Genomic DNA, 24,464 nt, shown 5'->3' on the forward strand with positions numbered 1-24,464 from the left:
TCTTTTTATAATTTCTAAAGTTCTGGGGTGTTTTGTGCAAAATGCCAACCCCCAAAATTTTAGGTTTGGTGATATATATCCTTTCTTATAAGTATTTATGGTATTTTACACAGAGAACTCTCTTCATTATTGCTCAACTGGTTTACGTTTTCTATTGATGATAGATACCTGTCAAGCCCTCTTCCCTTAATGTGACTTTTGAAGAAACAATCTTTCGCTCGCGTTATTTTTCTCCTGTACCTTTGTATGTATAATTTTGTTGTCACTAGTTATGTATTTTGAGAGTGTGCTTTATGATTTATCAGAACAAATGTAAGCGCTGGTGCTGCACGTCCAAACCCTCAAGGATCTTTCCACTATGGTTCAATAAACGTGACACAGGTGTATGAGCTTAGAAATATGCCTCCCGTAATCATTAATGGAAAGCATCGAACTACGCTAAATGGAATCTCATATTCTCCTCCCGATACACCTCTAATCCTTGCTGATGAGTATGATAAGAAAGGAGTTTATATGCTTGATTTCCCGAGTAGGCCAATGAAGGGTGCACCTCGAATTGGAAGATCTGTGATTAATGGTACATACCGTGGTTTCATGGAAATAATATTCCAGAACAATGGTACCATAGTTCAGACTTACCATATGGATGGATATGCATTTTTTGTTGCTGGGTACGGGCGATATCTTTGTTTTTTCTCTTAAAGTAACAGGATAATTTGTAGGCATCGTCTTTATGCTGCTCTATTAATGGAGTTCGCTAAATACAGGATGGATTATGGGGAGTGGACTGAGGAAAGCAGAGGCACATATAATAAATGGGATGGTGTTGCTCGCTGCACAATACAGGTGAATGCCACCAAAATTTATTTTGAAATTTTTACAGCTGTTTTTTTACATTGTTTCTTCACCATTAAGTTTAGCTTTCTTTTGCAAAATGTTGGGTTCTCTTTCGACTATAATTGGTCATTCACCCTTTCCTTGAAGACACGTATGAATTATTATCAGCCATCTCACAAGTTTTCACTGAGGTTACTACGTGCAGTGCCTGCTTCTCGTATTTGGTTGCCCTACAGTTTTTATACGATTGCTTTCTTATGTTTCTGAAGTAAAGAACATTAAAGATTCATTCTAATCTCTATTTGGTGAGAGTTTAAGGAACAACTGCTTTGTACCCTACGACAATATTGATGATGACAACAACGTCAACAACAAAAACATGGAACAATACACAACAAGATCATGGTGAATTCTAACAGAATTATGCAGGCAGGGATATGCATGCATGTTGAGCGCGGCTTCAAGATAGAAGCCTGCGTGCTACCCGCCACAATAGTAGGGATTAAACCCCGTTAGGAAATAGGTGTCTGCATTAACAATTGATGAGTCCACATATGCATTATTTTTCACGCTAAAATTCTAGGGAGGTGATGCGTATGTTTACTTTAGAGGAGGAGGATGTCTTCCCTTAACCTTCTTCTATACGCCGCTCCCTCTCATGCTGTGGCTCTTGTTGCTGTCCTCACATCCCAACACTGAATGTGAGCAGATGAACAAGGAGATTTCCCTCATATTTAATTAGTTGTTGAATGCTTTCTGATGTTTTCCTAAGGGCATGCCTCACCCTAGCTCAAAGCAGATAGCGGTATCTCCATAATTAATTTTTTTTTTTTTTTTTACAAACATCGATAACAGTAACTCCTACATGCAGTAGATTTGTTTGAATCTTGTGTACGTTCTAGGTTTACCCAGGAGCATGGACAGCCGTCTTTGCGTCACTCGATAATGTTGGATTCTGGAATGTTCGTACAGAAAATTTGGACGCATGGTATCTTGGACAGGAAACATATTTAAGGGTGGTTAATCCAGAGGCTAATGAGAAATCGGAGATGCCTGCTCCAGATAATGCGCTCTACTGCGGCCTTCTCAAGGATAAGCAAAAGTATGTTACTGATACTCTAATCTCATTATCCAATAATAGATGAGGGCTCCCCCCGCAACTAAATTCAAATATTAAAAACGTTGGGGGGACTGATTCAAATATTAAAAACGTTGGGGGAAATTAATTTCAAATATGAAAAATCTGAGGGACTGCAATGGAAAAAAGCCCGTATCATACATATTAGTTGCATGTTCCTCCCTCTTTTGGCAGGAAATATTAAATATAAAGTTGTTTCGGTTTTTTGATGTAATATATAGAAGGGTGATGTTACGTTATACGCTCTTCTCTCTTGCTGACACCCGTTTATTTTGTTCTTTTTTAGGGCGCAAAAGCCTCATTCAAAGAACGGTTCTTCGTCTTCTCCAATTTTGCGTGTGAGATCAGAGTTGATACTGTCTGTTCTGCTTTTGGTTACGCTAGCTTGCCATTTTCCAGTAACTAGATTTTGAAGACAATTTGAGATTATTTGTGGATTTTTGAGGAACGTTGGCTGAATTAGTCTGGGTTCAATTTGTAAGAATTGTTAGTTTGTTAAGGCCCTTGCGGTTTATTATCAGTTTGCTTATGTTTTTACATCTTTTTAGATTATTTCCCCTTGTTTTTTGCTGTTATCGGCTAAATTCTTTCTTTCATTCTTTTCTTTTCCTTTTTTTTGTCTCTAGAACATTTAAGTTCTGAAATTAGGGAATTTAAGCAATGGTATGATCTTATAATAGTTTCTTTTTCTTGACATGTCATATATGTTAAAGGGATGTTTGATTCACCCTTTTTTGAGAAAATTAATGCGAAGTCCTCTGACAATGACAATTTGGTAATTAAAAGATTTCTTTCGGTTTCCTATTATAATTTGATGAGGCCACAATGACTCATCACTTTTTTGCAACTTTTAAGAAAGGACCTCTTTTTTTTGTTTCTTATGGTGCGAAAGTAATAGCAAAATTATAGTACACTTATCTTTTTTCTATTCTGAACCATGAGGAAAGCACAAACAAAAGGCTTGTTGGGTATATTGAGTATGGTGTTTGTATTCTGGAAAACAGCATTTTGTCAGCGTCAAAATCTTATTTCGAAAATTTTTTTGTTTCTCCAATCGCTGTCGGATCCTGCCAAAGTCATATACTCTGCCGGTCTGCCCTATAAATTTGCTGAAAAAAGAAGCAGAGAGACATAATTTCTTGCCCAACTATCCGACTTTATACCTTCTGTTCAACTTTCTAATGGAACAAATGAAGACAAAAAATGGTACGTCAGCCCAACGGGCCTTGCTAACTCTTGCTGCCTGTTGTTAAATAGTCTTACAAAAATCCAAGAATTAGAATTATACATCCTCAAAACTATCGAACTTATGTATAACTTCAGTTTCTTAAATGCTCGTCTAAGGTTGGAGAAAGTATTATATACATAGGCTGGAAAAAAAAATATGGGAAGCAAAGTGTAGATATTTTGCGAAAAATCCCATATTATGCGTACAATTAACGTCAAATTATTGTGTAAATTTTGGGCATTTGGCAAGAGGTTCTAGCAAAAATTAGCTCTTGTTGTTAAATAGTCTAAATAACAAACAAAACCTCATTCAAATACTCACAAGGATTCATCTCTCCAAAGCTCATACAAGTTAACAAAACCTCCTCTTCTTAATTTGCAGCAAAGTATGGCAAATGAGCTCACTTAGGGGCTATTTGGTTAAATTTCTGTATTATAAAAAAAAGAAAAGGAAAAGTACTCAAATATTAAATTTAAAAACTGCAGGAGAAGTTTATAGAAATTTAAAATGTGGTGTTTTCTTATTATTATTTTTACCTTTCCTTTGTTTGGTTCAAAGTACGAAAAAGAGGAAAAGTCAACTTTAAAGAAAATGAGTTGAGAAGTGAAAATGGATAAGTTTGTACAAAAATTATTATTTAAATAAATGCGCTAGATTTCTGGGCAATTTCTGCCCATATTGAAAGGAAATTAATTTCTATAAAACAACATACTTTATTCAACTTTATAGAAAACATTTCTATAACGTTTTTGTGATCCAAACATAGTTTTATTGTAATGTCTAAGTAGTAGGAAAAACGTAGTACACTAACTACTCTTTCAGATTATTTATTATTTCATTCTTTTAGCGCCAAAAAAAATTTAAAAAAATTAACAATAACAAAAATATTTCTGTACATTGAATCCACGGGGCAACTGTTCAAATTAAATATAAAATATTTCTGACGTAAAACCTCTTCCAAATTCTGTACATTGAAGTTGATCAAAATCTGAACCCAAACCAAAACTCTCAACCTATTCATCTCTCCCCCATTATCCTTTCTCATCGTCCATTTATAACAATAACAACAGCGAACCAATGTTTGTACCAATTTACTTAACAGAGGATGCGTGAAATTACTTATTTCAGTAGCGTTTGAGGATTGCACGATTCATTGCAGACTACTTTGAGAGCCAATAAATGATCAAGAACAATGTGCAGGCCGCAATCACCGCAGCAAGGATGAGAGTATCCCTTGAACGCTTCCTCCTAATGGCACCTTCAATTATTATAGGCGTAAGAAGCAATTACAAAAATAAAAGACAAATCAATGTAAGACTTTGTAGAAGATGAAAGATGAGATACCGATGAGGCCTCGTATTATGGGAAATTTTTCGCCTAGATGTTTGACTTTCCCCTGAACATCGCCAAACAAAGCCCTTTGTGCTCCTAGCACCGATCTTGTAGCTTGAGCCTGGCCTATCACCTCATCAATCTGGATGCAAGCAATTTGTTTGGATAATTTAGTGCTTGTTGAATCAATAAATCCAGGGAATTCAACTCAACAGCTAGTACTTATGTGATTACAATTAGATGAGATTGTCTTGACGCAGTTTAATGTTTGTAATCAAGAAAAAGGAAAAAAATGTTAGTTACAGATACACCCCTTGTACTATGAGGGTGTAGCTACCTATACCTCCTACACTATTTTATTTATAATAATACCATGAATTCCATACGGTATTATTTCTCCCACGACATTATTTCTCCCTTATAGTTGAGATATCACAATAATGATGATGTGACAATAAGTTATATTTTTTACTTCCCATCATAGTACTCTAGATGGTTTACCCTCCTGTAATGTCAAGATTCTTTACTAGCAGTGCCTAAAACAACTGGTCCTTGGAATTCTTTTGGACCCAATGAATATATACAAAACTCTAATATTTGCAACACTCTCATACCTACTATGACTTTATTTGATAATATACATTTTAATAGCGATAAATTCAAGGCACACTTAGTTACAAATGACATAATTCAATTTCAGCCTTTTCAAGTAGCCAAGACTGACATCTTGGGTTAAACATAACTGGGAGTTATCAAAGGAATATGTCAGCATATGTGTGAGCTAGCAAAACTTGGGTGGACATGAACCCATGTTTCTGTGTGTTTGTGCACACATCACAAGCATATACGACGCAGTGGGACAATTGTATTCCAGAATCCTTCTTTTCGACATATAGCTAGAATCTCATACCCCCCCCCCCCTACTGCTCCACATACCAATTGACATGCATTTACTCATACTATATAATCGCATTTGAAAAGAAGTGAACATATCATGACATAAGTTTACTATCCAATTAGCTGATGAATCATCTCTTCAGTTGCAAACATGTGTGACCGTGAAAATTGCCGCAAAGTCTAGCTCAACATGTTACAAAAAGAAATAACCCCGACAGACAAAAGATCCATCTGAAACTCTGAAACAATCAAATAAACCAAAAGGCATACTCCATTCAGATGAAATCCCAAGAAATGCATTTTAAAACTACTAAGTTTGTGTATAATGCCATGATCATCTGGCTTTAAATAAGGACGTAAGTCATTTCTCAGGCATGCTGAGGATTCATGATTCTATATCCGTCAAGCGATTAACCGACGTTTAGATGTTAATAAACTTTCTCGTGCAAAATGGATTACTGTGAATTATCATATAAATCTGCAAAGATGAGATCCTTACATGGCTTATGCTACCATGAACTGAAGCTCTCTCTCGCAATAACTGCACTGCAGGTGACAAACTTCCGGATGCCTGTAAAAAATAGTCAATGACGACCAATTATCGCAATAATCAAGTACTAATATTGGGTAAGCACACCAGTCTCACCTTTGATTCACTGATATCATCTCGAACAGAGGTAAGAAGTTCAGCATGCTCTCTCATGGAGTTCAAGTTCCCTTTCGTTCGTCTAAACTCCTATATTATACCAATTAGCATGAGTTGAAATTGCACAAGGATTTGCTATTTGAAATGAATATAACAACCGTTTGAGAAAAACAACATGCAAAGATAAACATGTGGTAAATGATGTATGCAGTATACGAGAAGCAAGATAAGAGAAAATTAAAAGAACATATAATTGGTCATCCAGATGAAAGACAACTCCAGCAACTAAAGAAAATAATAGTAACATAAAGAAAACAGAATGTGATTAATCCAAATATATAAATTAAAAGAAGGATGGTACAATTCAGAGAGATGGACAAAAAAAATTAACCACAACCATATTGCTACTTAGGACAATGAGACCAAAAATGATGTTACTCATAGAACTCAAGATAGGCTGGAAGCTTTGACAGGTAAATTAATGAATTACTACGTAACATAGAACACACATGAGATTGAAGGGAAACCATTATTAAGATATAAGATCACCCATGCTTGACCTGTCAGAATGTTGGACAATTGAGAAATAACTTCTATTGTTTTGTTCTAATAAAGAATCGACGTTACAAAATGTGCACCTTGAGTAATAATACTAAGATGGCATTGGTGGAGTATGCAACAAGATGGATAAAAATGAGTGAATTATTAAATCTGCCAACATGGTTTCAAATGAGGACGACATCAAATAAGGACAAAGTGATGCAGGACAAATTCAGATCTAAATTTGGAAAAAGATTTTATGAAAATTGCATCTGATTTGGTTCAATTACAATTAGATAAATTAGCTATGGTTATACTTGATTTTATCTTTTCATTTACTTAGGATTTTATAAGATTATCTTCTTTTAGCTAGGATGTTATTGACGTTATCTCTTTTGAGTTAGGACTTTTTATCTTCTTAGTTTTCCTATAAATAAATATGTGCTTTTCATTTAAGGAGAGGAGAGAAGCATGTTTGTGAGAAACTCTACATCTGAATTGTAGATAGTATTATGGTATTAGATATGTAGATTGCCAGCATGTGAGGTGCTCGAGTGTGTAGCCCATCATTTTGTATCTTTTCTTTATTAAATGAGGAATGCCATTTCAGTTATTTATTTTCATTTTATTTTATCAAAATAATCATCTCCAATTGATCCCTACCATCTGTTCCTCATCATTCGGCATCAGAGCTGAAGATATCCACTATTGCAGCTTCGACATCGGCAATACAACAACTTAAAGTGTATCAATACAATCTAACTCTAAACTCAAGAGCGAGTTTCTTTAAGAGGGGGAAATTTGATGCAAAACAGATGCAGATCTAAATCTGGAAGAAGATAAAGATTATATATGATTTGGTTTAATTAGGATTAGATAAATTAGTTTTGATTTTACTTAATTTTATCTTTTTATTTGGTTAGGATCTTATGTGATGATATCTTTTTTTAGTACGGATGTATTTGATGTTCTCTCTTTTGAGTTAGGATTATTTTTGTCTTCTTAAGTTTTCAATAAAAAAGCTTTTGTTTTTTATTTGAGGGGAGAGAAGAATGTTTGTGAGAAATCATGTATGTGAATTACAGCTAGTATTAAGTATGTAAATTGCTGGCATGTGAAGAGCTCTGATATGAAACCCATCATTTATATATATATTTTTTTTATATGAGGAATGCAACAATTATTTTTATTTTATTTTATTTTATCCGAATAGCCACCCTCAATAGATCTCCATCGTCCGTTTCTCATCGACAAGGTTTGGAAAAATCTTTGAATTGGTTTGTGAGCATTCGCGATGAGACAATGATAAGAGAGAATGATAATCATAGTTGATAGATCTAACAAGGCCTAGCACTAAACCCACTATTATCTAATTAACTGCAACACAAAAACATAATCCAGTTCATGCATACTAATCCAGGGTGGCTTCTTGAACCAAATTACCTAACCTGACAACCCAAGAAATAAAAAATAAAGTAATAACAACTTGATTCAATGAGCTTTTTTATTTTGTTTAGTGTCGGTTTTAACCCTTTCCTTAACAAACTTAATCTGTAACATCAAATTTTAAATTGAAGCTTGAATTTTTACTGTCTAATACAATTAGAATCGTGATCATGTCTTTCAAAAATAGTATGCTCTCTATTCTTTTAGGAAAGGTAAAACTTTCTATATCATATCCGATGGGATCAAGATTAGGATTTGGTTTAACTTAGATTTAAATTTTAATTAGTATTTGATTTGAACTTTAATTCTAACTGGATTAGAACTTGCTCTTGATTTGAATTCTAGTAGAATTAAGTCAGTATCAGTTAGAATTTTAGTAGAGATAGGATTTTAAATTTTCATTGTATTCCAAGTCTATGAGATGTGAATAAAGAAAATTAGTTTGGGAAAAATTATGGAGTGACTCCTCAAAGACGTGAAACCATAATTTTTCATTAGGCGTCCGCGTGCAAAACCAGGCTTTTCCTTATTTTATTTTTTTCAAGTGATCTCCCTCAAATCAAATCTCAACGATACATCTATATTTACACAAATCCTCAGCAGATCTCAACCCTACACCTAAATTCTCAAATCTTCTACGTCATCTCAAAGTCCAAAATATTCATGTGATAAACAATCGCTTCTTTTCTCTGTTTCGCACAAAAGACCCTTTATTGATTTTCTTTTGCAAGTAGATCATGGAAAAACAAAACTCTACAACTTCACCTTCATCTCTTCTATTCGTAACAAAATAGAGGATCCAAAACCCCCTGCTACTTCCATTTCGTCTCCTTCAATTTGCAAACTAGAGCACCTATAGTACCATTGATCGAACTTCTGCTCAAGTTCACAAGCAAGCACAAGTAAGCTTTCTTGATTAAAGCCCTAGCCTGTTGCCTTTGTCTACCTCACAAATTTAACAAAGATACATGATATTGCAATTCAAAATCAACACAGAGGCTCATCAAAAGTTAATGAATTAATGTTTGTGCTCAGTAATGAATCCGAAACTAAAAATCTTTTGAAAGTTTAATTCTTACTTATTTAATTCAAGAAGTCATTGCTCTTTACAGCTTTACAATTTGTGCAAGAATTCATTTCTTGCCTTTGGTTTATTCAAAAATTACCTTTTTATCATTAGTTTAGTTTATTTATTGTTGATTTATATGTCATATTATTTATAGTTATATTCCATTTTTCTTCATTGTTAATTTTGTTTGCATTGCATCGTGTTTATTAGATCATTTGTTTAGAAAAGCCCTATAGATTTAACCTACGTCAGGTTTGGTAGCAGACCATAAGTTTAGCTAGTAATCTAATTAAAAAAAAGTTTGTTCGCGAATGCAATAACATAATGGTATAATCTAATAGATTCTATGTGCCCCCATTTATGAGGGATGAATCAAATTCACCCTTCAGAGCTAGAAAATCTCCATCAAGTGATAGAATGAAGAATTTTCCTAAGTCATTGCACATAAAGTTTCCTACAGATTTCACTTACCAACCAAAGAAGTGCTAGAAAAGAAACTTGAAATGTTTGGGTCATTAGGTTCTTCAAGAACACAAGTCTTCACTTGGAGTTGCTCAAGTTGTCTTTTGTTGTCAAACTTCTGCAATTGCTGCTAATGAGTGAATGAAGAAGAGGAATTTATTTGAGAAAGAAAATGTCTATTTTGAATTGATCGAAGGATTTTAAGAAGATAATGCAAAGTACGTCGGCTGTTAAATATGCATCTTTGAATCTGAAATCATGTCTTAGAAGACTAAAAAGGGAAAAGAAAAGGGATAAACACAAAGCTATGGATTTGAATTCTCAATGGACCAAAATGTAGATTTTAAAAAAGATTTGGAATAGCTACCCCCCTCTTTTCTCCTTCCATGCATGCATTGATACATATATAAAACATCCATACATGCAAGTATTCACGCATATATACATACAAATTTCTCCCAAAATTAGCAAGAACTGATCTTGGATTGCTGACACTGAAAGATCAATTTATACGTATGATATCTACAACAAAATGCTCTAACATCAAATTGAGTTTGAGCTTTCTACAATGTTTAGGATATAGTAGAAAGACCTTTCCCAAGAATGACCAACTAATCATCTATTCCAAAAATTTTACAACAAACTACCTACATTTTACCTTATGCTCAATCTAAACTCAAATGTCGAAACATAACCTAAAATCAATCATATACAGAACTGCTCAATAAGCTTCCAAGTACGTATCACTGTACTCATGTGGCATATGTTTAATAACCAATTATCACCAATCTCTAGGTTTTGTAGATATTGGTTGATCTTTAACTGGAAAAAATTCTCTACGCTTTAAGTTTGAATCTAATATGGATTCAAACTTTAGAAATTTTGAAAGCCATATAAGGGATAAAATTGAGTGTGGGACCTTACTACAAAGATGACCAATAGTAATGCTTGGGTAGCTAAGCGAGAGACTCCCCAAGCAAGATATGCATCAAAGAATAAGGATGAGGATGAACGTGCCCAACTACCTCCAGATGTACGACTTGATAGGGTACACCACCTAGAGGGGGAAACCAACACAATAGATCGCTACCTAAGTTGCATGAAAATGGGCACGGGTATTGGTACGAGTGCGGGTGCGGGATACGGCAAAACTATAAAATATAGGGTATGGGGATACAACTACATATATATTGAATTAATACTGTACATAAGATAATTTTTTCCCCTTCATGTGTCATTAGAATTAAAATTCCGATCACATTTTTGAGTTTTTTTTATCATATTGATTATCGTGAATTGTAAACTACTCATTTTTTTACTAGACATCTAAACGATTCATTAACTATATAGTTTTAAACTTAGGTATGGACTGAAACGAATCCGACCCGTATCTCATTAGTTTTAAAAGACGGATGTGAAGTGTAAGCTCTATATCCATGAAGTCTTTGACAAGTGTTTTAAATTAACACATATATCGTATAATTGAGTACATGTTATAATAAATGCATGCATATATTCAAGAAGTGTCTATGAAGTTTGGATACGGGAAAGTGTTGAGTACGTGTCCGGTACGCGTACGGTTTCATTATAGAAGTATCCGGGTAACATAGATCGCTGCATATCCTCTAGACAAAATAACAATATGAGACATGCTTTATATGACGATAGGGGTTATGATAGCAGAAGATATTTAGATGATACATTACAAAGAATGTTAGGATGAGACTACTTCTTTTGATGGTAGACATGATCTCCAAGCCTTAAGTGACTTTTTAGCTAATATACTATTTTGATTGGTACAATATGTCTAAAAACCAAGGGTTAGTTTTACTCAGATGAAATTATCTGGTGCTGACAAGATACACTAGACTTCATTAGAGATCTAGTTAGAGTCTTCTAGGCAACCACCCATAGAACTTTGGGAGAGAGAAAAGAAAATTTAAAAGAAAAATATTTACCAATAACTTGTAAAGCTCGACTATATGACCAACTAAACACCTTACGTCAAGGAAACATGTATACAAATGAATATATGAATAAATTTGGCAAATTAATAGTCTAATGCAAAGTGAAAAAAGACCATATAGCCACCCTTTCTAGAATTTGAGTCCCCACTGTGACCTCACCAGGGCATGTGTATCAAATAGTCCAAAAATTTGAGCAATACCTTAATACCTCTAGCACCATAAAGTTTTAATCCCAAGCCAGGAAAATATAAAAAGTCATCTAATAATAACTTGAAAATCATTGCTAAAACTTTTTCAAGTTCTAAAGAAAAATTAGATGCAAGTTGTTCATCTAAAGAAGATGGAAATTCCACTAGGTGTTTTAATTGTCAAGATTTAGGACACTATGTCTATCAATGCCATAGTTAAATTTCTCATCTAGATAGAGAAAGTAAAGTTATAGAATAAAGTGGGAATGAATTAGATGAAAACATTTATATGCTCGCAAATGGAGAGCAAACATTTTAGGAGCTATGAGATTTACTCACAAACTTAAGATGATTGGATTCGGCATAAGAACACTATCTTCCATACTGGATAATTAATAAGAAAATTTATGAACTTGTCATTGACGGAGGTAGTTGCAACAATGTGATAGCCAAGACAACACTGAAAGATGAATCTAAAGACAGAATCACACCTGCAACCATATAATGAACCTAGGCAGATAAGACTAGTTTACCTAGGTATTTAGTTCCTATCCAGCTTCTACCTACTCTGATCGTATTTAGTATGACGTTCTACCTATGGATGTTGATCACATTGTGCTAGGATTACCATGGTTGTACGAGGTTAATGCGACTAGTTATGGAAAATCGAACAAATTTATTTTCAGCTACGAAGGTATAAAGATTAACTTTGACTCTCTTAAAGTTGAAATAGAATCAAATTACTAAGAGTGACACTGTAACTAAGAAAAATCAAAGCTAAATATGTTCACATCTTAAATAAAAAACTAATTGTTGGGAAGAGTACTCCAGTAGAATTTATGTTTGCAATAGTAGCCATAAATGAGTTTTTTAACAGTGAGTTGCTACAATCCCCTGAGGTTCCAGACGTCCTTTCTGAGTTATTGAATTAAAGCTAGAGAACATGTCACCTAAAGCATTATATTATGTGATGAACCCAAAGTTGGCAAGTTTAATAACTTTAAAAAAATTATCAAGATATTTGAAGATAAATCTCTAAATTTGAGTCTGTTTGAACCCAATTGTGCTTGTCATCCTAGGAAGCCAAGTGATTTAGCTCATGTGCCTTTAGCTCATAGACATTATGATTTAGCAGATCCATTTGCGTAGGATGTGCCTAATTTTCATGATCAGACATTGTAGAAATTGACTAAGAATAATGAAAATTATGAATTTGCAGTGGATAGTTCTAATTATTTGCAAGAATTTGTGACTAATAATTGGATTTAGTTTGGAAGCGACCTAAGAGGTTCCCACCACAAACTATGAAAAAGCTTCACGCACGACAAATAGATCTTATTGAGTTGTTAAACGGATTGGAGCAAGTGCATATGAATTGGGCCTCCCAAATTATATGGATATAACAAAATCTTCAATGTTTTATTCCATATCACGAGCCTATGGACTTTGCAATTTTGATGCCTCTATTACTACACCACCAATTTGCTTGCCGTCTCCTACCATGCTACCAAATTTTTAGATTTTTTATAATGGAGTTGTGTCAACTATTGATAACCACACCCACAAATACCTCGTTTCTTGCCACGGACATCCATATTCAAATGTCATCAAACAGCTTGAACCAGATAATTACCAACACGTCCAAGTTGGAGAGACTTGATGGGGATTGAGATTAGGATTTCGATTAGTTTAAATTTAAATTTAAATTTTGATTTGAACTTTAATTCTAGTTAGATTAGAACTTGCTCTTGATTTTGAATCGTATAAAGATTAGAAGTTAATGTCTTATTTGGAATTTTAATAGAGATAGGATATGTGTATGAACTTGTGCTTGATTTTGGATCGTATTAAGATTAGAAGTTAATTTCTTATTTGGAATTTTAATAGAGATAGGATACATGAATGTGTGAACTTTTCATTGTATTTAAGTTTGTGATATTTGAATAAAGAAATTTTGTTTGAGAGTAATTCCTCAAAGGCGTGAAGCTATGGTTTTTTATTAGGCATCCTTGTGTGAAACCAGACTTCTTTATTTATCTTTTATTTTCAAATGATTTATCTCAAACCAAATCTCAATCATACATCTATATTTACACAAAATCCCCAACATATCTCAGTCTTGCGCTTTAATTCTAATATGTCGTCCATCTCAAAGTCTAGAATTTCCATGCGAGAAATAATCTCTTCTTTTTTCTACTTCACGTGAAAAAGCCTCTGCTGATTTTCTTTTGCAAAGATCGCAGAAAAACAGAACCCTGCAACTTTGCCTTACATCTCCTCTGTTCGGGACAAACGAAGGATCCAAAACCCTCCGCTCTTCAACTTGCAAACTAGAGCACCTCCAACAACAATGATCAAACTCCTCAACTTCATCAGCAAGCACAAGTAGGCTTTCTTGTTCAGCCCTAATATGTTGCCTTCGTCTCCCTTAAAAATTCAATAAAGATCAGTAACACTTCAATCTAGAATCAACACAAAGGGATACCAAGAGTTAATAAATTATTGTTTGTGTTTGTTACTGAGTCTAAAACTCAAAATCTTTCGCACATCTAATTCTTAGGTATTTCATCAAGAAGTCATTGCTCTATACATATTTGTAAGTTGTAGAAGAATTCTTTCATTGCCTTATTCTTGTTCAAACTTAACTTTTTTATTAGTTATAATTAATGTTAGATGTTTAATATATTTGTTGTCGATTTATAAGTTTTATTATTTAGTTAAAGTCCACAATTCTTTAGTGTTATTTTTGCATTTACATTGCATCGTGTTCGTAAGATTATTTGTTTAGAAAAGCCATATAGATATGTCTTGCGTCAATATCCCTTAGTATGACATGTCTTCAAGTATGTGTGTTCCCTGTCAATATGCACACCAATACCACATATATACTCCTAACCGTGATCTCAAGTCCTAGTACGACTAAGCCTACTTCCTTTACATCATGTACCATTAAAAGTAGCATACTGAATATCTCAGAAGCTGAAAATACCAATAATCTAGCTATGATTGGCTAGATTTCAAAGAACTGGGATCGAGGTAGCATAGAAATTATTAGTTTACCACATGAGATGGCCAAAATTGGATGGATAAAATATTTGTACCGTTGAAAGCAAAGGTTTAGAATAAAGGCATTTATTGTCATCATTGATCTTGGCCTGCTAATGTGTGAAAATTATGGAAAGAATCTTAAGACTGCTGAATGCAAGTTAAACTACTGAAAATCACCTTCTGTTCACTAACATGCAAGTTAAACAACCGATTATACAATAACAAGGTTCAGATATGACAATTTCTTATGTTCAGAGTATGTATATATATATAATATAGTATATATATATTATATATATATATATATATATATATATATATATATATATATAGTATATATAGATTTAGAGAGAGAGAGAGAGAGAGAGAGAGGTGAACTTATGTCAACTTAAAGTGGACAAGAGGTCTTGTCCACCAAATTTTCTATCCACTCATATATATATTATATAAAAAGTCTATTCATGAATTGGATCTCTAGTATCATCAATAGATAAAAAGTTTGGTTGGATGGTCCACTAAGTTGACATAAGAATATATATATATATATATATATTATTATATATATATATAGGTAAAATTGTGTCAACTTAAGTGGATAGGGAATAGTATGTCCACCAAGTTTTTAACCACTCATATTGCCTAGGGATCCATGTATTATATATAAAGGTTTTATATTAATAAATGTGTGGCTACAAACTTTGGTGGACATCAACTTAAGTTGATAGGAGTCTTGCTCTTCTCTCTCTCTCTCCTCTCTCTCTCTCTCTCTCTATATATATATTATATATATATATTATATTATATAATATATATATATATATATATATATGAGAAAACTGTGTATGCACTGTCAGCTCTCCGTTTTCGTGCGCTGTAGGGGCTTTTTTGCTTTTTCGAAAAAAAGCCCACATTTAATCAAGTCTGTGACCTTATCGCTCTCTCTCCCCAAATCTCTCTCTTCTCCCCAGAGATCCTCAAATCTCTCTCTCCCAAAATCCTCCTCCCCTTGTCCTCCCCAAATCTGAGCCGTCGCGATCTCACCTCCCCCCGTCCTCCTCCCAGATCTGAGCCGTCGTGAGTTCCTTCTGAGCGGTCGCGAGATCAAGCTCTCCGCCGCGAGATCCCTCCGAGCCGTCGCCAACCCCAGCTCTGATTTCTGTCAGGTAAAATTACAAAAATCCCTCTTGATCCCACTATCGATCCCTCTTAATTAAGAAAAAATCAACAAAAATAGACATCGTTGTTGATTTATTAGTTTTCTTGTACGAGAAATATCTCATGAGTTGGTCGTCTCTTGTATCATTTTTCTTAACCCACTGGTGAATTGTTTACTATTTATAAAATTTCATCTTGAGGTTAGGAGTTTCTTTTGGGTTTTTGTATGTTTGTAAGCGTTGTTGTTTGATTCCTTGTTCTTTTCTTTCTTTTTTATTTTTTTCAATTAAGTTAGATTTATAGTGGGAGGTAAAGAAATGTTGATGTAAGCTTAATTACAGGAAATGTACCAATCTCAGTCCTCCACTTTACTATGAAAACATATTAATTCTTGGACATGTTAAGAATGAGGAGGATACATAATTATCTTAATAGCATGTCTTGTCTTTACGTGATCTGAACTTTTGTTTGTTAATTATTGAATTATAATAATCTCCAATAATCTCTCAATTAAGGTTATCATTGTGTACTTTTGTTTTATAATTCTTAGAAAGTCTGCATTTTAACCTACAAACTATGAATAATTTTCAGGTATGGCTCCACAATGCTGGAATTAGAAGTCTTGTGCTCATGATTGAGGAGATCTGTGATAAAACTGGTGAAGACCCAACTTGTAGCAGGTTCATTTCTATCACCCCTCTCATATTCTTCAGTTGAAAAATAAATTTTGTACCCAAAATTATGGGAACAACTGACTCTATGAGAAAAGTGAAATGTTCGCTTCGTTAATCATTAATCACGGTTAGAATTCCAAGCAAGAAAAAGGGACAGACCCTTGTAGTTCAATTTTTTTGCCAATTATTATTTTTCAATTGCTATGAATATGCAAACTTTGTATCTGTAGCCATGGATCATGGAGTCATCTTCAAGCAATCGTCATGGATTGTTGTGCCATTATGGAAGGAGGGCTATACTCTCCAGATCTTGAACTAAGACGAACCCTGATCGATTATTTTTGGGATGCGCTAATTAGAAAGTGAGTAATTGTGGATTCTTCAAATGGGTATCTGATAAAGAGGAGTTTAAAGGTTCAAAAGCAGAGCTTGTTCAGACGAAGCAGTCAAGCGTGACGTCCTAAGTTTCAAGAGCTTTGTCAAGTGGAGAAGTGCGGGAAAAGAGAGATTGAGATTGATATTATGGATTTGTTGAAGCTTTTTATATTTGCTCTTTTATTTGGTATTTTTCTTGGATTTGTATTTGGTATTTTTATTGGATTTGTGCTAAGTAGGGTGTAAGAATGTATTATTGGATTTGTTGAAGTGTATGTTGATGAGATCTGAACTTATTAGTTCTGTATGTCATATCAAACACAATAACATCACTGAACTACAAATAAAATGCTCTTGATCTTCCATCGGCCCAGAAAACACTCCTCATTTGTCCACTACTGTCTACTTCTATTACAAAATAAAATTCTGGATCATTCGCTGTCATACTCTGAAAATGTCGAATGATAGATATGCATTCATGGCCAATATTGTTGACTCTTTGGGTTCTGATATGATCAATGCACTGTTGTCCAATATTGTTGACTCTTTGGGTTCTGATATGATCAATGCACTGTTGTGGTGTCACTAATTCACCTTCTTCTATTACTTGCATTGATGACGCGAAAAATAGTGAAAGGAGGCATACCTTCTTCTCACAGACTATCAATCAGTTTTTTACATCTTTAAATTTTATGGAATTGTTGATGTGATCTGTGTATTTTTGCTTTGTCTGGACTACTCAACACATGATTTGTATGTTCTTCAACAAACCCTGTGACCTCCCACAATTTGTCCTCTAATATTTTTACTCGCATCATTGCCTTACATCCCACTCGGATCTCTCGCCGAAGATGAATCTCCATCTTGTCTCTATTAGATTTATAGCCCTCCTTATCACAAATAAACTTTCTGTCTACCACTTCTCTAGTCTTACGAGAGTAATTCACCGTGCTCTTTCTTATTCCAAAACTCATTAACAATGCATATGAGTTATAATAGTTATAAGCTTCTTCATAACTATTAAACTTCATTCCCATAAGTGGTTTAGGAGCATTTACACTAGTTGAATTTGTTTCCTCCATTCCGAACTCTATACTAGTTGAATTTGTTTCCTCCATTCCGAACTCCTAAAGAAGAAAACCAATTCCAAACATTCTGTTCAATGTTACTTCAAAACTAAGGATGTAATGGTGAAAAATTAAAGATTGATACAGAAAAATGCAAGCAAACAAAAAACGAAAAGGAAACAAATCCAGACATACGTACATGGACTGGGGTAGCCTAGTGAACAAACCTCGTGCAAAAAATTAAGTTGTCATTTTACTAATTACGCCATCCACAAGAAACAATAAACCCTCTATCCCCCTCGTACAAAAAAGAAAATAAAAATTGGATGACCGCGTAGGAGTTTGTGGAGATGGTTAAGGAAGTTTAGGCCATTGAATTCAGTGGTGAGGTATGCAAGTTTGTAGAGATAGTACTATGTATCCTCCTCATTCTTAACATGTCCAAGAATTAATATGTTTTCATAGTAAAGTGGAGGACTGAGATTGGTACATTTCCTATAATTAAGCTTACAGTCAACATTCCTTTACTTCCCACTATAGATCTAACTCAATAAAATGGAGGACTGAGATAGTACTATGTATCCTTCTCATTCTTAACATGTCCAAGAATTAATATGTTTTTATAGTAAAGTGGAGGACTGAGATTGGTACATTTCTTGTAATTAAGCTTACAGTCAACATTCCTTTACCTCCCACTATAGATCTAACTAATAAATCAACAACGATGTCTATTTTTGTTGATTTTTTCTTAATTAAGAGGGATCGAGAGTGGGATCAAGAAGGATTTTTGTAATTTTACCTGACAGAAATCGGAGCTGGGGTTGGTAGCGGCTCGGAGGGATCTCGCGGCGGAGAGCTTGATCTTGTGACCGCTCAAAGGGAACTCGCGGCGGGATCTCTCTCTCTCTCTCTCTCTCTCTCTATATATATATATATATATATATATATATATATATATATATGAGAAAAATGGGTATGCTTAGTACCAAGCACAAAAAACTGTGCTTGGTAGTGAGGTGTCATAAGTCATAATCTTATTCACTCATTCAAATGTTGCATATTCTCATGCACTCCTCAACCCATATGAATGTGGTCCCACATTTGAATGAGTGGAGGGGATTGTGCCACCTCACTACCAAGCATAAAATTTATGCTTAGTACCAAGCATTAAGGTTTTAAATGTCGGTTATCGGGGATTTATCGGACGATCAAAATCCTTATCGGATAGCGGAAATCGGGGATAAGTAGTATTTATCGGAGTAATATACTAACAAATAATAAACAAACATAAGCTTGAAAAAAATATAATGTTAGTTAAAATGGAATAATTAACAAACAAATAATAAGATAACATCAAGAATGAAGAACCATCTACGCATCTACATAATTATAGTTTAATCATGAGATACATAAACTAACTTACTAAGTTGATATTTAGTAGTTATAAGCCATTATCAATATCCATAAACAAACATTAGCTAATTACCAATCAACCAAGTTCCAAAAGCAACAAATATCTCATAATTTGTAAACATTCAAAGAGCAAATTCAAAAAAAAGTAAAAGCTCCCAAATCCTACTTATCGGCCGATAAAGCCGATATTTAGAGCCTACTTATCGGCCGATAAGTGTTTTTATCGCCGATAACTCGCTGATAAACTTCAAAAAACGATAACCGATTAAAAATCCTACTTATCCTAGCGGAAAGCTCCCAAATCCGATATCATACCTAATTTTTCTTCCCCATATCAATCTCTAGTATATTTATTAAAAGAAGGAAGAGATTTGCTTGAACCCTATAATTTTGACTTTGACAATGAGAAAATAGATCATGCGCCTAATGGAAGTGTATTACTGTGGCACTTTCATCCAGGTTAGGCCCATTTCCTGAACGAGAATGGATGAATTGGACTTCAATTTAATATCAACGCGGAAGATTGAATTCCAAGCTCATTCAAGCCAGATCAAGTCGTGACAGCCAAATCACATCAAATTTCTCAAATGTTACTCGGATTAGTTGGAGTTATTTAAAGATTCATGCGACTCTAGGTTACACATGTAAGGCAGTTTATTAAAAAGACTTTTAAGATTGGATCGTAGGAAAACTATCTAGAACTAAATCCCCAATCTTCATTCTATCTACCCTAAGTCAAGTTCCTAGATATCTAATTATAGCATGTTTTTTGGTACTCAAGGTTAAGATAGTGTTACTCTACTTGTAAACCAACCAAATTCATATTTACCAAAGATGCATGTTAAATACTAACCTCACAAACTATTTATATTATGCCTAGGTGTGTCCAATGCTGCATTTAGATATGATATCTAGCAGAGACCATGGTAACTGGTATACAATTTCATTTGAATTCACCTTGAATGGCCCTTTTGTGAGTTTTGCCATGTCAGAAACAACCTCTCCCTTTTCATAACAAGTACTTGACACATGTGATAGGTACATGATCCTAAGTTAATTCTTTTTTGGTCTTGATCAAAGACAGGCCGATTTCTCTGGTTAAGTTAGTCTTAACGCTCTTATGAAGAGCGGCATTTGCAATCATGTTTAATTCCTTCTGTGGCATCCAACTGAAATCCTTGTTAGGACCCAGCACTGTAAATAAATATGGTCTATTTTGAAAATGAACCATTGAGTAGCATGTGACCAGGACAAGACTGGTTTCTAGTAGTTTTTTGCAATGGGGCAAATATCTTCGTCTATCGCCTACCATTAACTTAGACTTTATGTAAATCATGACCTTGCTATGCTAGAAACCATCATTTGACCAGAAATCTAACAACTTTAACTTTCAAGAGAACTTGAAACTGCGACTTACACTTTAAATGTCCCAAAAGTTTACATCTTCAATCTTATTCTACAAGAAATATTCAAAGATACAATCTTTATTTCATACAGCTGTTTACACCACAATATCCAAGTTCCAGTAAGTGCCGGACACTTCAAAGTTTCATAAAGATACTATGGAGCCTAAGTTGATATCAACTAATTGAGAGAGTGGCTGATGTTTATTCTCGTCTTCTAACCAAGAAAACATCTTTATACGCTCACTGCATTGGGAGATACTCTTCAATGGAAGAATTCACTCTCTGATTAAATGTGAAGTATAATCTCTGGGGTGGCAAGAGAGTTGGCAAGTGTGTAGATTTGAAATTGCAACTTACACTTTAAATATACTACAAGTTTATATACTACAAGTTTACTTCTTCAATCTCGTTTCACAGGAAACATTCAAAGTTCCCATCTTTACACTCATGTAGCTATTTAGATCTCAAGATCCAAGTTCCATTAAATGCAGGATAATGATATATTTCATCAAGATACTGTAGAGCCTAAGTTGATATCAATTAATTGAGAGAATGCTTAATCTTTATTCTCATCTTGTAACTTTGAAAACATCTACGTAAGCTCATTGTACTGAGATACGTTTCGAGGGAAGAATTCACTCTTTGATTGGAAAATTGGTTGAAGTATAATCCCTTGGATAGCAAGAGAGTTTCAAGTGTACAGATTTGCTTCAGTTGGAGCACTGGAAGTAGAAACTTTGAAGAAGTCAAGAATGGACATACACAGAGTAGCCGAACCACTATATATTTTGGTTTCAACTAGGATATTATCTCTCCCCCCTCTCTCTGCACAATCTTATGCTATTTGTTTTCTTTTATATTACACTTGTACTTTATTTTACTGCACTTTCGGAAAAGCTCACAATAGCGTACCATTATCAATAGTGTCCATTGATTTACCAACATATTTCAACATTCTATCATGTGAAAATTTAAGATTACTACTTTAGTTTCTTATAAAACCTGTTGCCCCACCTTCAGGGTTGATTCTAAAGGGTTACAAATGCCCACTGTGTGTGGAAACTGGTAAAAAACATTTGGATCAAGTTTGAATAGCAACTGGAAAGGAGGAAAATGCAACAAATTACCTGTGTATATTCATGGAGTATGTCCCTATGCCTTGCAAGCTTTTGATTGACAGAACTCGTAGCAGATGCTGTTGCAGCACACCGGCTCATGGAATCATTAATATCAAGTAACTTCTCAAGCAGGGACTCTATTTCCATTTCCATGGACTTGCATGATCTACTGGGACCAACAGATGGTGATCCAGTGTCTATGTAACCTTGAATACAATGTTTTAAAGTAATAATAAACAATTAGATGTTGCAGGAGAAAAAGACAGATCTTATAATTTTTCTAATGGCATAACAGTTCTCATTTATGAAAGATAAATACAAGGGTAAAACTACCACAAACTTTGAAATCGACAAGGAACTACCCTAATGGCATTAAAGAGTAGTTATATAAACTGACTGAGCATCAAATTATTAAAAAGGTCATATATAAACTGAATGCGCGTCAAATTATGAAAAAGGCCACATGTTTATCGCATGATCACTTTCACCAACGGCAGTTAGAATGGCAGTTTAGCGGAAAAGGTTGACAAAAACCAGTTTAAGGAAGTTTCCTTTAAAAATCCTAACAGTTCATAGTAGTTTTGTGAAATTTACCCTGACTATAACTACCCATAGCACAAAAAAGGGGTCAACATAAACATAGAGAGCGCACATCAAACGAAACCAGGAACATTTTATAAAGCAATATGATATGCTTGCAGACATTATAAATCATTGCTAGCAATAGCAAAATGCATAAGGAAAAGCCTTACCTTTCCCATCTTTAGGGGTAATGTCCCCATGAGGTATCCTCATACAAGCTCCACATTTAGTACGTAGCTACATTCTCTACTGGGTGGGAATAATAAACTCAGACATCAATTACGACATTACAAAAAGTAGAGCAACCAAAAGGTATAAAGCATATTCAGTGATCTAAGGTTAAAGACATAAGGATATGTGCAAAACTACAACAAATATGAGAAAAGAAAGTTGAAAAAGAATCTCTTTTTAAAGCCCGAACTGCAATTAAATGTGCAAAACAGTTGCATTCTTCTATTAAGAGTTGCTGTCAGCACATATAAATAATTACATGAAGAAGAGGAGAGAATGACTAGTTCGGCTTGCTCCACCAAATAAAGCCCTTATATGCCTCATCTTCTGTTAGTAAGAAAATATTTTAGCAAATAAATCTTCATCTTTTCTCAAATATCATATATCTTTCCTTGCCTTTTCATTTTTTCTGCTATAACCTTACGTTTTTTGCATATTTAGCAGAATATCCTGTTAGGTAATAGCTAACAGATGTTAGTTAACTTACTAATTGGAAATATACCCTTTTACAGTGCCAGTCACTTTTGTTAAAAATAAATAGAAGATCTAATAAAGTCTTCCTAAGCCTCTGGCCATTTTTTGAATTGAATGCTTTCATTTGCCAAAGTTGATGAAAACAACCCCTGACTTTCAATTTTTTATTTCTTGCAATCCAAAAAATGAACTTTCCTTTTAATGGTGAAGTTAACATTTCTGGATCGATCTGCCAATACATAACTATGTACTTATATTTGTCAATGGGACCCCTCCCAGCTTGATGACCTTCTTGTTGCTTGGATGGCTGGATGTGTAGCATTTTCACTCTCTTGACTGGCATTGACAAAGGCTCTCCAACCGCTCCACCTGCACCAATCACTTTCCACTTTTTCTCCTTTTTACCCAGCACTACCTCCAACATGATGACAATGACTGAAATCATGATGATAGCTGTGAGATCGAACACCCTTGAAGGATGAATTCAGACTTTAATGAAGATGAAGGATGATGCATAGCAATGATAACAACAACTACAATTCTTTGATGAATATCTTCATTTGAGGCGCAAATCAATGTGTACAACAACAAGAACATTGGGATAACAAGGCTTTTTCCAATGAGAGGAGGAATGTGAGGGAACTGCAGAGGGGATAAGATGAACTTGTGAATTATGAAAGGAGAATATAAATTCTGACATGATGCTTTCGTGAATCAAATAGTATTGGAGCGTAACTTTGCCACATAAATCAATTAGTTAGCCTGCTAACACTCAATGTTTAGTTTCAATTGATTCGAAGTCACCCGAAGGATAGACACAAACATATACACAAAATAATATAAGATTATAGAAAGAAAAAAAAAAGGCTAGGGGATATGTGAAAATTTGACGAAAGATAAGGATAAGTACGGACTAAAATTCCTTAATAAAAATACATTTGTTTCCACTACATGTTGATCTTCTTCAAACCTTCTCCATATTCAACTCCTTATTCTATACTGAATTCGAGGTGACAAAGACAAGTTGAATGTTTTGTGGATTCATGGTTTGAGTGGTGACTACAGTAACACTGCAGCTCTTGATTGTTTAAATTAAGATAAAGTGCTTGACTTGTTGGTGACATCTACGCTTAATCTAAAACCCTTTTAGTGAGGCGTCCAAGTTTAAATC

At 34.3% G+C, this 24,464-nt stretch overlaps 2 protein-coding genes across 3 annotated transcripts in view; one reads left to right on the forward strand and one right to left on the reverse strand.

Moving 5' to 3' along the window:
* The window catches only part of LOC109824262 (monocopper oxidase-like protein SKU5), a 6,583-nt gene extending 4,078 nt beyond the window's left edge, over window positions 1–2,505 (forward strand). Inside the window, exons 6-9 of the mRNA XM_020390827.1 lie at window positions 306–671; window positions 768–846; window positions 1,740–1,939; window positions 2,262–2,505. Of these exons, the coding sequence (XP_020246416.1) occupies window positions 306–671; window positions 768–846; window positions 1,740–1,939; window positions 2,262–2,388 (772 nt within the window). The 3' untranslated portion in view covers window positions 2,389–2,505. The remainder of the gene's footprint in view (window positions 1–305; window positions 672–767; window positions 847–1,739; window positions 1,940–2,261) is intronic.
* On the reverse strand, window positions 4,080–23,740 carry LOC109824270 (Golgi SNAP receptor complex member 1-2-like). Of its 2 annotated transcripts, none has more exons than XM_020390838.1 (6): window positions 22,759–23,164; window positions 22,016–22,212; window positions 6,079–6,168; window positions 5,932–6,003; window positions 4,548–4,677; window positions 4,080–4,461 (listed from the first exon to the last, which is right to left on the reverse strand). In XM_020390838.1, exons 1-6 carry the CDS (start codon window positions 22,799–22,801, stop codon window positions 4,364–4,366), a joined length of 630 nt encoding a protein of 209 aa, XP_020246427.1. In that variant the 5' UTR covers window positions 22,802–23,164; the 3' UTR covers window positions 4,080–4,363. The 2 variants fall into 2 exon arrangements, with proteins under 2 accessions (XP_020246427.1, XP_020246433.1); XM_020390844.1 differs by having other exon boundaries at window positions 4,277–4,451; window positions 22,759–23,740.

Source organism: Asparagus officinalis, chromosome 1 (assembly GCF_001876935.1).
Source record: "Asparagus officinalis chromosome 1, Aspof.V1, whole genome shotgun sequence".
Taxonomy (NCBI): Eukaryota; Viridiplantae; Streptophyta; class Magnoliopsida; order Asparagales; family Asparagaceae; genus Asparagus; species Asparagus officinalis.